The 16,886-nt window shown below is 39.1% G+C and overlaps 1 protein-coding gene across 8 annotated transcripts in view; it reads left to right on the forward strand.

The window, feature by feature from the left end:
* The first annotated feature begins 413 nt into the window (after positions 1-413).
* The window catches only part of zgc:92664 (uncharacterized protein LOC436695 homolog), a 30,975-nt gene continuing 14,502 nt past the window's right edge, over positions 414-16,886 (forward strand). For 5 of the 8 annotated variants that reach the window (XM_028797985.2, XM_028797987.2, XM_028797990.2 and 2 more), the window contains exons 1-3: positions 414-876; positions 6,543-6,637; positions 12,722-12,823. In XM_028797985.2, coding sequence (XP_028653818.1) covers positions 856-876; positions 6,543-6,637; positions 12,722-12,823 — 218 coding nt within the window. In that variant the 5' untranslated portion in view covers positions 414-855. The remainder of the gene's footprint in view (positions 877-6,542; positions 6,638-12,721; positions 12,824-16,886) is intronic. The other 3 variants (XM_051924211.1, XM_028797989.2, XM_028797992.2) reach the window with 1 other exon arrangement.

A 16,886-nucleotide genomic window follows, 5' to 3' on the forward strand; every position in this document is an offset into this window, starting at 1 on the left:
TGTTCATAAGGTTCAGGTGTATTTTCAATACAGTGCTGGGGCTAACGGAGGAATAGTCGGTTGGACAGAACGCCGTCAATCATCGCATTCAACCAATCAGAATTATGGAGTTAAATTTATTACCGAAAAAAGCAAAGGCGGGTATTTGCATCCTTCCACTTAACCGCGTTAAATATAAACATATCTTTTGTATCGGTTACTTATTTTGGTTGAAGAACAACATTCTTGTGCAAATGGAAAGATTATAATGCTACTGTAACAGTTATCCGTAGAACGAGCGCGAAGCGTCACTTCCGGATCCAGTCGCGGTTATAACGCCCTGGTATGTATTCTGAACCAATCAGAATTTAAGAAAAAATTTCTTTGTTTTTCATTGGTTGTAAAATTGGATTGACGTGTGTGTTTACCAATCTGTGCATGCCAGATAAGGCGCCAGACCAATAGGCGCCTAAAGTGCGACAACAGCGGGGTCTTCTGTTTGTTTTTTTTATTTACTTTGTTTTAAGTTTTTTTTTCTTTCGCTGAATTAGGATGCTACCATGAATGAAAGTAAAAAAAGTTGCTATCATTTGTGATAGCAACCTGTTTCCCTCAAGGAAGATCCTTCAACTGACACAGCTGTGGTGTCTAAAGCCAGTAGCGAGGCCTGTGATTATTGCCCGCTAGTGCCCGGCAAGTAAAGCCGTCCGTTTGGCGCTAGGTGCCAGTCTGTCGGTCTGTTTTGGATAGTTTAACTTGTGGGGTACAGTTCAAAAGTGAGCCAGCGGGACGGAACGACATGCAAGCGAGCAGCTAACCAGCACACTTCAGCCTAACTCTGGCTTTTTGGTTATTTATTGTATCTAAAGGAGCAGCATGACGTCGGCTTCCACAAAGGTAAGAGTGGTGCGGCTTTGCTTGCTTCTCCGCTAGCGTGTTTGAAAGTGATGGGGAGCAGTAGCTGGGCAAAAAGAACCATGTCTTTGTTTTATATAGTGCCTTTTATAACAAGCTGTATTTGAAAACCCACTAGAGAGCAAATCAAATTGTAAAACAGTCTATTAGTTATACTGTATATGTACACACAAAATGAAATTATAGGTAGTACGGAAAAGCGATCAGATTAATATACCTATATGATAAGGTGTATGCTGGCTCTCTGATTACATACATTGGACTTTGTTTGTCCCCAGAAGCGAAATTTGGCGATTATGCCGTGTAATATAAAATGTGTTATCAGTTCAGTCGTTTTATAAATGTGTCAGAGAAACTGTATTTTAATTAAACATTTAAATTTAAGTAAAAGAAAAAAAACAAACAATTGAGGCATCACAGTTTAAAAGGATGGTCCTGTTTATGTCCACTTTTCCATGCAGTTGTGATGCTGAAATTCATTTATTAGTATTCGGTAATGACGTCTTTAGGTTGCCACTCGTGGGGCTTAAGATTGCTGGCAGGCACTTTGGCACATGTAGAACTGAACAAGAGCCCTGGAAACCTGCCCCAGAAATTTGCACCCTGCAGTATTTCTATCAATAATATTTGCTTTTTTTTTTTGTCCTTTCTCTTACCAGTCATCTTGCTCCATGTTTAGCTTTTTTACATAATTCACAAAGGGGAACCAAATGCATATGGCCCAAATCACAGTTGCAGATTCACTGTCATACTCTAAATCCTAAGCTTGTATAGTGCCTTTCCCACTTAGCACACTTCTTATGCATTTTTCACAACAAATTTAAAGTGATTCTAAAGTATAAAACAAAATGCTTATCTGTAAATTGTTTCATAATGCTAATGTTAAGCAGTTTAGGTGTTTTTCATGTAAACTAGAATATCTCTAACTTAACGACATGGGGGAAATTCTTCATTTAGATAGATAGATACTTTAATAATCCCAAGGGGAAATTCACATACTCCAGCAGCAGCATACTGATACAAAAAACAATATTAAATTAAAGATTGATAATAATGCAGGTAAAAACAGACAATAACTTTGTATAATGTTAATGTTTATCCCCCCCCGGGTGGAATTGAAGAGTCACATAGTTTGGGGAGGAACGATCTTCTCAGTCTGTCAGTGGAGCAGGACAGTGACAGCAGTCTGTCGCTGAAGCTGCTCCTCTGTCTGGAGATGACACTGTTTAGTGGATGCAGTGGATTTTGCATGATTGATGGGAGCCTGCTGAGCGCCCTTCGCTCTGCCACGGATGTCAAACTGTCCAGCTCCATGCCAACAATAGAGCCTGCCTTCCTCACCAGTTTGTCCAGGTGTGAGGCATCCTTCTTCTTAATGCTGCCTCCCCAGTACACCACCGCATAGAAGAGGGTGCTCGCCACAACCGTCTGATAGAACATCTGCAGCATCTTATTGCAGATGTTGATGGACGCCAGCCTTCTAAGGAAGTATAACTGGCTCTGTCCTTTCTTACACAGAGCATCAGTATTGGCAATCCAGTCCAGTTTATCATCCAGCTGCACTCCCAGGTATTTATAGGTCTGCACCATCTGCACACAGTCACCTCTGATGATCATGGGATCCGTGAGGGGTCTGGGCCTCCTAAAATCCACCACCAGCTCCTTGGTTTTGCTGGTGTTCAGGTGTAGGTGGTTTGAGTCGCACCATTTAACAAAGTCATTGATTAGGTCCCTATACTCCTCCTCCTGCCCACTTCTGATGCAACCCATGATAGCAGTGTCGTCAGCGAACTTTTGCACGTGGCAGGACTCCGAGTTGTATTGGAAGTCCGATGTATATAGGCTGAACAGGACAGGAGAAAGTACAGTCCCCTGTGGCGCTCCTGTGTTGCTGACCACAATGTCAGACGTGCAGTTCCCAAGATGCACATACTGAGGTCTATCTTTAAGATAGTCCACGATCCATGCCACCAGGTATGAATCTACTCCCATCTCTGTCAGCTTGTCCCTAAGGAGCAGAGGTTGGATTGTATTGAAGGCGCTAGAGAAGTCTAGAAACATAATTCTTACAGCACCACTGCATCTGTTCAAGTGGGAGAGGGATCAGTGTAGCATATAGATGATGGCATCCTCCGCTCCCACCTTCTCCTGATATGCAAACTGCAGAGGGTCGAGGGCGTGTTGAACCTGTGGCCTCAGGTGGTGAAGCAGCAGCCTCTTCATGGTCTTCATCACATGTGATGTCAGAGCAACAGGCCGGAAGTCATTCAGCTCACTAGGACGTGATACCTTTGGGACTGGAGTGATGCAAGATGTTTTCCAAAGCCTCGGGACTCTCCCCTGTTCCAGGCTCAGGTTGAAGATGCGCTGTAGAGGACCCCCCCAGCTCCGATGCACAGACCTTCAGCAGTCGTGGCGATACTCCATCTGGACCCCGCTGCTTTGCTGGCACGAAGTCTCCTCTGCTCACCTGCGCTGTTGTAATTATGGGTGGGGAGGTCTCTCCTATGCTGGTATCAGCAGAAGGATGTGTGGAGGGTGCAGTACTCTGAGGTGAGAGTGAGAGTGGGTTAGGGTGGTCAAACCTGTTAAAGAAGTTGTTCATTTGGTTTGCTCTCTTAATGTCTCTCTCGATGGTGGTACCCCACTTCGAGCTGCAGCCAGTGATGATCTTCATCCCATCCCACACTTCCTTCATGCTGTTATTCTGCAACTTCTTCTCCAGCTTTCTCCTGTACTGCTCCTTCGCCGCCCTGAGCTGGACTCGGAGTTCCTTCTGCACGCGCTTGAGCTCATGCTGATCACCGCCTTTAAAAGTCCTTTTCTTCTGGTTCAAAAGGCCCTTGATGTCACTTGTAATCCATGGCTTGTTGTTAGCATAGCAGCGTACAGTTCTTACTGGAACTACAATGTCCATACAGAAGTTGATGTAGTCAGTAGTGCAGTCAACAACTTCCTCAATGTTCTCACTATGAGATCCCTGCAGGATATCCCAGTCTGTAGTTCCAAAGCATTCTCTCAGAGCCTTCTCTGCCACCGGGGACCACTTCCAGAATGAGCGTGTGGTTGTAGGTAGGACCCTCACTCTTGGTTTGTAGTGAGGCTGAAGCAGAACCAGGTTATGATCTGCTTTCTCAAGCACAGGCAGCGGGGTGGCGCTATATGCATCTTTAACGTTTGCATACAGTAAATCAATAGTCTTATTTCCCCGGGTGTTACAGTCCACATACTGGGAGAAGGCAGGTAATGTTTTGTCCAGCGTCACATGGTTAAAGTCTCCAGCGATTAGCACAAGCGCTTCAGGGTGCTGCGTTTGTAACTTAGCAACAGCAGAATGGATGATGTCACTCGCTATCTCCACGTCCGCCCGAGGAGGGATGTACACGATGACAACAATGACGTGTCCAAACTCTCTGGGCAAGTAATAGGGACTCAAACTTACGACCAACAGTTCGATGTCCCTGCAGCAAGTGGAGACTTTGACGTTAACATGTCCAGAGTTACACCACCGTGTATTAACATAAAGAGCGAGTCCTCCTCCTTTGTGCTTCCCGCAGATACTTGCATCTCTGTCCGCTCTAACTGTGCTAAACCCGGGTAGCTCCACGTTAGCATCTGGGATGGTGGTAGTTAGCCACGTTTCACAAAAGCACAACAAACTGCATTCTCTGTAGGTTCTGACATTTTTCACCAGCGCAGCCAATTTGTTGATCTTATTTGAGATTGAGTTCACATTTCCCAGAATCACAGAAGGCACTGAAGGCTTAAAACGCCACTTTCTCGCAAGCCGCTTCATTTTTAGCTTAGTGCCGGCTCTGCTGCCACGATACCACCTTCTTACCTCGTTGGGTAAATAAGGAACCACACCGGCACTGGCATTTGTTCTCGGCGCTCAAAGTTGAGTACTTGAATAGACGAGTCTATTGTAAAAGTAAGTGTGTACAGGAACAAATCCACATAAAATAAAGTAATAGGAGTGATCAATAAAAAAGAGAAAAATAAAAGTAGAAAAATAAAGTTGTACACAGAGCTGCTGAAAAGGCTGCCACTCTCTGCGGCGCCTGAGTCATAAGTCATAATTTATTGGCACAGAGTAAACGTAATTAATGAGAAATTAACTAGTTCTGTAGTGGGTGGCACATGTGGGTGCATGTTCTTCCTATGTCCGTGTGTGTTTCCTTTAAGTGGTCTGGTGTCCTCTTACATTCCAAAGATGCAGGTTAGGTGGAATGTCAGTGCTATATTGGCCCTAGGGTGTGCGTGTATGTGTTCAACCAGTTATTGACTGGCGCCCTGTCCAGGGATTGTTCGTGCCTTGCTCCCCATGCTTGTTGTGATAGACTCCATCTTCCTCGTGACTCAACTCAGGATAAAGTGGGTTTAGAAAATGGATTGATGGATTGTTCTACAATGCCTGTATAGAGGTTGTGGTACCATGGTGATGTTTCATTTCCCTGGTTATGTGTGGGCTGGGTGTTAGTTATCAAGCTGTCAAGTTCCCTGCAGTAGGTGCTGAAGAATAGCATAGTTAATATATGAGGATATGTATATTCAGAACCTTTATAACCAATTAATAGATAACGTGACATCTTAACCACAGTATTCAGACTCCACATGTTTTTATAACAAAGAGATGTCGGCACAATAACAGTGAAACATTTCACATATTTATTTTCTTTTCCAATTGTTTATAATTGTTTCAAATAAATGTATTGGCTCCTACCAACAAGCAATGAGTTTTTACACTGCCTATAATAAAATTATATCTAGCATCCAGACAAGAGTAAACATGGCAAGTGTTATAAGATGATACAATTACAAATACTAAAAGTACAAGTTACGTTTTTTTCTTTTATGTTTCCCGCCTCATTTTTCTTACATTTTTGATGAAATAGGAGTTTAAGCACTGCAGAAATCAAAGGGGATAAGGACTTTCAATGCATTCCTTTTATAATGATGAAATGTATGTTGAATTATGTTTAGAGCAAATAGTTTTATAGTTACTTTCTTCTAACTGCTCAGCAATTTTTTTATGCCTCCCAACTAGACTACCATTATTTGATGGTGGAGAGGATAATTCTCGTGGGTAAACTGGTATTTTATTAACATGTCAGACAGACCTTAATGCCTTTGTTACCATAGAGACATACATTTTTGAGTAATAACATATTTATCTATTGGGTTTTCTGAATCTTTTTTCTTTTTTAGTTAATAGATCTTAGAGTATCTTGCCATTGGGTATCGCCACGACTGCTGAAGGTCTGTGCATCGGAGCTGGGGGGTCCTCTACAGCGCATCTTGCAAACCTTGGATAGGATGCTGTTTTGTTAAGACAGACTTGCATACTATTTTAGAACCTAAGGTGTATTTCGGTCATCTCACTCTTTTCAAAGATGTGTATAAATTAGCTTAGTGAAATGTGGAAAAGGAAAAGTTTTAAACTTGACATTAACCAACAAAACATTAGATACCAATTAATATGGTTCTTTTGCTGTAAACAGTTGTGGAAAAATTTTTTTCCCATTTTGCAAGTTCTTCATACTTATGTTTTATGTACAGTGGTGTATATTTTTACGTATGTAAGCAGAAGGTAGATACTGAGATAACTAACCAAATTCTACAACTTAGTGTGCTTTTCTTCTTTTCAGGTCGGAGAGATCTTCTCTGCAGCAGGAGCTGCTTTCACTAAACTTGGAGAGCTGACCATGCAGCTTCACCCAGTGGCAGATTCCAGCCCAGCTGGGTAGGTTGTGCCTCTTAAAGTTTATCTGTAAAACCCTGTCTGACTTCTTTCTTATTGGCTCCAAATAAAGTGATTTGTTACTGAAAAATACATCAATTTCCATGACATTTTAATTTGTGTGTATATAAGTTCAGTTAGTAGATGGTCAGACACACTTTCTCTGCTTATTACTTTAAAAGAAATGACTAAGTCAAATGGTTCTGGGCATGGCACTTATTTCACACCACCTTGAACAAACTTTTATGTTCAAAACTTCAAGGGTCAGAACAGAAATAAACATTTTAGGTTGATATTTTTATCTGGTAGGGGTGCCATTTATGAAGCTCAAAGAGGTAATAAAGGCTTCATAAATAGTTTGTGTTATTTCATAACTGATTTAAAGTGTTCACTTGAAAATACCGATTTTGTTAAGCACATGACTTTGAAAAAAAAAAAAACTTTAGGGAGTCGTAAAATATTGGAGTACATTGTGTACAAAAATGCAAAATCATTACGTCTTTACAGCAAAATCTAGTGGAGTCATTTTGCTCCAAATCAATAGGATTCTCAGTTTATAATAGCAAAAAGTTTACTAGTTTTTTAGAAAGGTGCTTTTTTACCGTGTACATAGACTTAGCATACCGTGATTTTCTAACAAATCAGTAACCTTTTAGCAGTATACATTGATGATAATTTTGCCAGTTTTTTATTTGGAATGGTTCTTTTCTAATTTGTCTTGTTTATAGATTTGTATTCTTTCACATACACAAACAGATCACTCTGAAAGTGATCAAATCATAATCCGGATGCTTACAATGTGTAAATCTGTTGAAACCTCCAGGTTGATCTTATATATATTATATAATATGATAGGTGATCAAAACATGCTGTAGATGTCTTGACATTTTCATAATTGGTATAGAACATCCCATAGAGAACCGATAGGTTGGGAAACAGGTGGTTGTTGCATATTCCCAAGTCTTAAGAATGTGGTGGGAGTAGCATCACTTCAATTTCACAATTTCCCAGAGTAGCCTTTAAAATCCATGCAACGTCAGTGGGGCCATTGCTTTAAAGTAACTGGGAAGATGGTGGACTTCTTTTCTTTTTCGTGATTGTCTGTTGCAGGCTAGATCAGACCAGTACAATATTGACTAGTTATGTGGGTATTTTGATGCATGTAATCCATTATGCACTGTACCCTCAATACCATAAACATTTAGACATACTATCTGCTTGTATTTAATTTCTTTGGCATTTAGAGAATTATAATTTTTCCATTGTTTTGATTGTTGTTTGGATCATAGTGATGTCTCCCCAATTATGAAACACTTGTTAGCTTGAGATTCTCCATGACATTTTAGATGCAGTGATGCTTAATTTTGGGAGTCAACATTTTGGACTCCCATACAGTACATTCAAATGATGCATAACTAATCCCTGGTAGTGTTTGCTATTTTGTGCACTATCGGTCTTTGATATTCCATTATGATTGACTCCATGGTGGTAACATTTTCTTCTGTCATTAGTGTTGTAGTCCAACCAGATCTTGAGTCCTGTTCAAGAGACACCCTTGCATGACAGAATGCTGAAGGCCTAGACTGTGGTACACTTTAATTAGGCAAGAATGAATGTCCAAAGACATATTGTTCTCTAGCTTTTGAAATTCACTCCTATCAAATTACCTGATTTTTCCAGTTTTCAGCATCTATGTTTACTTGGTTCTGAAACAGGACAGATGCATTATAAACCACAAATGCTAGAAACCATTAATTCACATATTTTACTTCACAGGGGCTAATTGTTGGCCACTTACAAAACTGGTACCTTGGATTTCTGGTTCAGGGTCAGAACGTTTTAAACACCTCTTTTTATATTTGTGCATGTGTAAAAGTAAATTTTTCTTAACTAGGGGGCTTTGCCCCCTGCTCACTTTGCTCGTCAGCCCCCGTTTTTGTTTTTCCGGATACACACTTTTAAGATTTTTTTTTTTTTTTTCTTTGAGTTGTTGCTATTTCATTAGTTTCACTTTTATTTCAGAACTTCTGTAAAAACTGTATTTGGAATCTTTCGAGTCCCAACGTGCTGAATCTTTTTAATGAGGTCAGTGAGACATGTGTTTAATGACTTTGTACCACAATTCAGGATAGTTCTCTCTGTTTGGAATTTCAGCACAGACAAAACGATCTACATCATCAGCAGTTAATAATTTTTTTTGCAAAGTAACCAATAAATGCATGTGAGGTAAACTCTGTTTTTGAAATTCTCTTGACTTAAACTTCAAAGTCTTACAATATTTACATACTTCTGACATATCACCTGTGTCCATATATTCAATCTTAATTCGCCTTTTCGTTATTTCTCCCGAGTAATAATTTATCTTTCTTTGTGCTAATGCGATGTTTACTTTCTTTTTTTGACACTGTCATTTTTTTCTTCTTTCATATTCTGTATCTTGCTCTACATGTGTTTTGTTTTTTTTGAGTCTTTTGAATTCCAGTTTTCATTATCTCTAACCTGCTCTGCATGTGTTTGGTCCCCTTGTTTTTTAAACTTTTTAAGATGTTTTACTTTGTTTTCTACTCTTCTTTATTTCTGACCACGCTTTATCCTGCTTTTTTTTTTTTTTTAATGACACCGGGTCCGTGGTGATTATTTTCTCTTTTTCGATTAATAATTTCCGTTTGTTTGTGCTCCTGTGATCTTTACTTTCTTTTTTTTATACTTTCTAGTTTTCCTACTTTCATATTCTTTAACTTTCTCCACAGGTGTATCGCGCCAACTATTTTTTTTTTTTTTTTTTTTTTTTGAGCCTTTCGAATTCCATTGCTTTCATAAGCTCTAACCCTCTCTGCATGTGTATAGCGCCAATGTCCCGATGGGACGTGCTTTTTTTTCAATTCCACTTGTTCCGGGTTGATAATTACTTTCCTTATTTTCTGAATTTGCACCTAGATTATTCTTTTTGTCTCTCCAATGCTTTTGAGTCCCTTTTCTCTGCGCTGCTTTCTTCTTTGCTTTGTTGTCTACGTTTCATTTATAACGTATTGTCCTTATACGCTTTATATGCGCTGAGAGCCCTGGATCTGTGTGTACTCAAAGCCAAAACATGATTGTGTGTGTGTTACTGGCTGCCCCTGCTCTTATTTATTTGTAAGTAGGGCGTGTCTTGCAAGAATCTCATGTTCTACGTCATCGCAAGACGGTCCTGGGTCAGTCTCTTGGCACAAAGTCTCATGTTTAAGGTCCCCGCGAGATGCTCCGTGGCCAATCTCTCTAGTCTCACGGGTCTTTTAAGTGTCTTCCGTGATCTTAATGTGAAGATCACGTATCGTAGCCGTACTGTTTCTCTACAGGATTTTTTTTTTTTTATAATAGAGAGATATATACAGTACATAATGTACATCTGCATAAATACAGTAAATGTAGGAATGGAAAAGGACATTAACAAAAACTGAAAATGTGTTACTGAGGTAGTCGGAATTAAAAATGTAAAAATTAAACAAATACATTCCTACCATCATTGTTTTTTTTCTGTTCTTGCAAAAACACATGTGCATTACCACTTTATTTTTTTTCATAGATTCTTTGGGAAATTACTTGGGAAGATGATTTCAGGATGTAAAATGTATTTTGCAAGTTTAGCAAGGCTCGGCTACTAGTGTGCAATTCTAAATTTTAAGCCTTTTAATCATTATATTTAAAATAGTGTAACTCATACTATTGTTGTAAATAACATTCTAAAGTTCATAATACATGTTTATCATTTTTAAATAGTTCTGCAGTAATTAATTTTTATATATTCTTGGTAGAGCTCTTCATAGCTGGTTGCCTGAGAATGCTGAACATAATAGATCAGATGTATTAGCAAATTATTGAAATGTACAGTGCGTTAAAGGTAAATAAGCGACAAAAAGCCCTCTCATGGGTTACAAGGCCAGTTTCCCACTTTGGCATTCTTGGGCATATTTTAAAATACAATAGGAAAAACTAAAGTAAGTTGACAGATAGAGATGTTGTGGTATGCAGGACATTAACTGCAAGTTAATTAAACACCAAAGTCACTTTCTCGTAACCACGTATTTCACTAGTTGAAAATAGAGGGGGGTTTTTTTTGTTTTTTTTTTCCATAAATCTTTCAAAACTAATAATAAAGGAACAATGAGTGCCAAACAAGAAAGAACTTATATTAAATCATTTTATTGACTACAATTCATAGGTTATGAAATTGGAAATTGCAAAGGAAGTGTGCCTTGCAATGTTCTGCAATCGTAAGTGGAAAGCTGAAAAGAAAAAAAGCCATTCAGTAAATAATCTGCAACACAATTACATTTTACAGGTCCTCTCTTGCATTTAGGTTATCCAAAGAATTTACTGGTACATTTCTGGATCAAATGAATATCTGAATAAAGCCCAGGCAAAAATCCCAGTAAAGTTGGTCTATTGATTACCAAGGTCAGGTCTTGTGTCGGAACTTCTCAGGTTGGCATATGTGTGAACTTGGTCTAAAAATTACTGGGTACAGCACTTAAGACATCACACATGCAATGATGCTTGTTGGTAAAAAGAAGTGAAAATAGCTCAACCATTTTGTAGAAGTTTTTGTTTAATACAAAACTATTTAGAATGTGTCTGTAAACCAGGCAGATTTTAAAATAATATGACCTCCATTAAAAAGAAGGAAAAACTTTAATAACTTCTCACCAGATACAGCATTGTGCTGTCTGCTTCACACCTGTTGTTTTCTACCAGTGTAAGGAGAGGTCTATTCCAGCTAAAGTAAACATGGCACATGTTAAGTAGAATCTGAGTTTATATGGAGTAGCACCTATGTTTAGATCTTAGCTGCTTTAGATTTTTCTTTGGTGTTTTTAAGTTTCCCATTAAGACCTGTGTATTTCCTAAACCTTTTATTTGCTTACAATGTAAAAAATTAGTCAAGTATAGTCAAAGTGCATAAATATAATGAAGGCAGTATTGAACCAGTGCAGCTCACATTAGTGTTTTATTTTAGTCAAAGGGGGGGAAATACTGCCATCAGCAATCTAACCTGGCATAATAGTCTTACATGTAAATGCTATCAACCTGGTAATTTACTAAGTTGCCCTGGTATGCTGGAATGAATCCCAGTAAATTTTAGGAATAGTTAACCTGGAATTTTCCTAGGCTGCATCTGTGAAAGGGGTTATTTTTTCAGTACTGAGCTGGAATTTAAAGTTTTTGTCAAGCCTTATTGCGGTTTAGTTTACAAATAGTGTCATTTTCCAATGTGGTATATTGGTGGCTGTTAGATTAAAGAGGCGAATTGGCAAGCAATGAATTATATAGAAAACATAATCAGGAGTGCATTAACAGTCTAATAAAGTACAAAATTAAATTGAACAATCTGGGGATGGATGGACCTGCAGCCAGCTGAGAAACTAGTTCACCTTGTGTAGTGATTTTTGCGTGCATTGAAAGATGCATGACTGTTTCATCTTGCATGAAAAAAAAAAAATCACCTTAGGATATGTAGTAATGTTAAATCAGCCTGATGCAAGTATGCCCCAACATTGAGTAGTGTCTCATCCAAGTTAGCATGTTTCTTGTACACATTGCTGCCCTGATAGGCTTCATCTCCAGTTTCTTTTGACTCTGAAATACTATAAACAAGCTTCAAACGATGAATGGATAGCTGAGTATTGAAGTTGGCTTTTAAATGCTGCTAATTTTGTATTCTATCTTTATTTCTATGTGAAGAGTATGTTACTCTTTCCTAACCATGTGGGGGAAAAAAAGGTGCCTGGTTTAAGATGTGAACAACAGACTGGGGAAGAAATTGAGTTATCATTAGCAATTGATAGTGCCTTGGATTCAGTTGTGGTTTTCTTTGTTGTTATTGAAGCTTACCTTATTGGACCTTGCTGTTTTTCTATTTCATTTTCTGTATGTCCACTTTATTTAACTATGAGAGAGTGCCCCACTGTTGTAAATAGTGGCTAAGACCGGGTCAGATAGTAATAGGACAAGCAGATAGCTTGCAGTCTGTCTAAGTTAAATAGGAGGCTGCATCTGGTTATTGGCTCAGTGATACTGATGTGTCCTCTCCCTGCTATTTTCCTGCAGAGCCAAGTGGACGGAGACGGAGATTGAGATGTTGCGCTCTGCTGTGCGTCGCTTTGGAGAGGATTTAAACCGAATCAGCTCCGTCATCAAGGAGCGTACCGTGTAAGGCACTTTCCCTGGCTACCTTTATCTTAATGATCAGCCCAGTCCAGAAGTTTAAAATGTAGTTTTGCTGTGTTATACAGTATGATGAAGACGCAGTTAAAGTAAATATTTTAAATCTTCTGTGTGAAGTCTGACTGGAACAGATTTCTAATGTGGTAGCTAGACTGGCTGAAACTGAAAAAGTGGTGAAATATTAAAATTTCCTGCATGACAGAGGAAAATGAGCCAAAAGTTTTAATGGTACTTTTTGTTGAAAATAAGATTCAGGTCAAAAATTCAGATCTGCCTTTCAGATTTATTTAGAACTAAAATTATAGAATTATAATTTATATCATATAGCCAGCGCATTGCATTTTAGGTATTTTTATCACAGATAAAAATTTTCTGTGTATATAAAAAAAAAAAAAAAATAAATAAATAAAATTAAGTGTATAATCTGAAAAATGTTTAATGCAGAGAAATACATCCGTACCCTATAATGGAGCAGCACTAACTGTAAATAGTCTATACAATTTAAACCCACACACATACAGTTTCACAAAGGATTAATTATGTCATTATCTTAGCATTTGACAATATTTAAATTTTTCTTCCATCCACTCATTTTCATATCTGATTATTTCAGTTCTTTGTTGTTGTTGTGCACATAATGGAAATCGGCATGGTGCCATTATGAGGTCCTTTAACTCACACATTCACACTTGATCTACCTGACTTTGGTACAATGTTAATGGATACTGACTGTGATTGGATTTGAAACTCACTTGAAAATCACCACAGTGCTTCACATTGCTATCATTTTCATTTGAACAAATTCTTTTTTTTATGTTACAGAGTTGCCTTAAAGCTAATCTGAATCCCACTCTGAATTGTAGCTTTTATTGTGTTAAGGTGTTTATGGTTATCCAAAAATCGGGCGCTGGGCAAGTTGTACTTTGGTTCCATTACAAAGGTATTCTACAGTACGTATTGTAAAAGTATTGTGGTTCACAGGGTGTAAGAGATAAAATGTCATAACCTTAATTTAATCCAGTCTATCAGAGCAGCAGAGACCTAATTCTAATGTAAATGTTAAAGCATTATGCCACAAAAGACAACTTTGGAAATTATTATTATTTAACTGTGCATGGGAGTTCTATAAGGTATATTCCTGTACTGTAGTAAACTAAACTAGGCAGAACAGCAGGTAACATAGAATCCGTCGAATCGTTACAGAAGGACCTGAATGAAATATAGGTTGGGCAGATTAAGGTGGATGGAATTTCATGTAAATATATGTAGGCCAGAAGAGTGTCAGATGTGAATACACAATTAAGAGTTTTGAATCTATACAATATGAGAAGAACAGTTATAGAGGATCCTACACTTTCTGCATCCAGAAATTGTGTACAAGTGATAAAAAGCTGGTAGGTTTTAATCACTGGTAACCCAGTGTGTAGAGTACAAATCCATGAAGATTTGATTAAGCTAAATAATGCACTGGTGAGGCCTCACCTGGGTCTCCATATAACAAAAAATATATACCAGGGCTAGAGAAAATCCAGATGAGAACAACTAGGCTTATTCAAACACTGCAATATGTGATCTATGAGGAAAGGTTTAAGGATCTGATTCTGTTTAAGTAAACGAAAAGTTAAAATGTGACATGACTGAATTGTTTAAAAAAAAAAAAAAAATTGAGGGGAATTACTACACCAGATCCCAGATGTTACTTCAAAACAAATTCTTCAACAAGAACATGAGAACACACATACAACATTTTTAAGAGTAGAAATCACACAAACTTTAGGATGGTTTTCTTTTCACAGAAAACCAAAGACATCAGGGCTTGACTATTGCTTGGTACTATGGATTTTGTTTCTACTATTTAAAAATATTGCTTGGTTTAACTTAAAGTAAGTCATGCTGCTCTGTTTAAGGCAAAAGGCTTTTCATCATTGGTTTCTTCATCCCATTATGAAATTTAGATGAGAAATAATAATTCTTAAAAATAAAAGCATATGATTCATGTGTGCTTTGAGAATGCAACCATGTGACCAATTAACAATTCACTTCAATTTTTAACCTTACAATGTCATGCATCTAAGAGAATTGAAATGGTGATGAGATTATTAGCTTTTTTAAGAAAATGCCTTTAAATGCTTCAATAATTAAAACAAGGCTTTGCATTCATCCTCAGAGATTTATTACAATTATTTCTCCATTTACTAACTGGCTTATCTAGTTCAGCATCATTGGGAGACTGGGCCTATCCTGGCTGCACTGGGCACGAGACAGGATCCAACCTTAGATGGGGCACCATTCTTGCATATATCCAGACATCTATCTACAATTGTGACAAAATTTACCTAATCCATATGTTCATCCCAAAATTTAGTTATAATGTTTGAAAACTTTCACATTGGTTAGCCTTTAATGTTTTGATGCCTTTGGAAAATCTCTCCAGTGTCATCCCATTAAGAATCCTATTAAATAAAGTCATTGATGCCTAGTTTAAAAAATGTTAAACTTTATTCATTCATTTGTGTGGCTGAATCAAAGATAGAAAATAACATCAATAAAAATAATTTTCTCCTCCTGTGCTTCTCTGGTTGCTTGCTTCAAGAATGGCGGCCATCAAAATTTTTAATGTGTGGAAGCCTTTGTAAGATGTCAGTTATCTCCTGAACCAATAAAGATTCTCGAATGATTCAAATAAACTTTTTTTTCTCAGTATAAAGTAATGATTCTTTTTCACTTATTGTAGTGATTTTTGTTATGCCTACTATTTTTTGATTAAGTTACTCCTGTTGATCTTATCAGCGCTTATTCACATTCCACCAAATTAGTTATCATATTGTAGAATGTCCAGGAAGAAATTAGGTTACCGTTTGACCTGGGTCAGAAAGATTTTATTTTGCTCAGTCCCTAGCTGAATTCAGATTTTTTTTTCCTTTTTTTCCCCTCTGGAATTTAGTTATTCTGTATTCTTAACTGTGCATTTATTAATATTATTACACAGTTTTTTTCTGTTCTCCTTTTTCAGCTCAATTATATTATTTTGTAATTTAATCAACACCCTCCTTTAACCGTCACCTTATTGTGGTGGAGGGGTTTGCGTGTCCCAATGATCCTAGGAGCTCTGTTGTCCGGGGCTTTATGCCCCTGGTAGGGCCACCCAGGGCAAACTGGTCCTAGGTGAGGGATGAGACAAAGAGCGGTTAAACAAACCTCCTATGAAGAAAAACCATTTTGGACGGCATTTTCCCTTGCCCGGACGCGGGTCACCGGGGCCCCACTCTGGAGCCAGGCCTGGAGGTGGGGCTCGATGGCGAGCGCCTGGTGGCCGGGCCTGCACCCATGGGGCTCGGCCGGGCACAGCCCGAAGAGGCAACGTGGGTCCCCCTTCCCATGGGCTCACCACCTATGGGAGGGGCCAAGGAGGTCGGGTGCAGTGTGAGTTGGGTGGTGGCCGAAGGCGGGGACCTTGGCGGTCCGATCCTCGGCTACAGAAACTGGCTCTTGGGACGTGGAATGTCACCTCTCTGAAGGGGAAGGAGCCTGAGCTAGTGCGCGAAGTTGAGAGGTTCCGGCTAGATATAGTCGGGCTCACCTCGACGCACAGCTTGGACTCTGGAACCAATCTCCTTGAGAGGGGCTGGACTCTCTACCACTCTGGAGTTGCCCCCGGTGAGAGGCGCCGAGCAGGTGTGGGTATACTTATTGCCCCCCAACTTGGAGCCTGTACATTGGGGTTTACCCCGGTGGACGAGAGGGTAGCCTCCCTTCGCCTTCGGGTGGGGGGACGGGTCCTAACTGTTGTTTGTGCGTATGCACCGAACAGCAGTTCGGAGTACCCACCCTTTTTGGAGTCCCTGGAGGGGGTGCTAGAGGGCATACCTTCTGGGGACTCCCTCGTTCTGCTGGGAGACTTCAATGCTCACGTGGGCAATGACAGTGAGACCTGGAAGGGCGTGATTGGGAGGAATGGCCCCCCTGATCTGAACCCGAGCGGTGTTTTGTTATTGGACTTCTGTGCTCGTCACGGATTGTCCATAACGAACACCATGTTCAAGCATAG

Source organism: Erpetoichthys calabaricus, chromosome 3 (assembly GCF_900747795.2).
Source record: "Erpetoichthys calabaricus chromosome 3, fErpCal1.3, whole genome shotgun sequence".
NCBI lineage: Eukaryota > Metazoa > Chordata > Cladistia > Polypteriformes > Polypteridae > Erpetoichthys > Erpetoichthys calabaricus.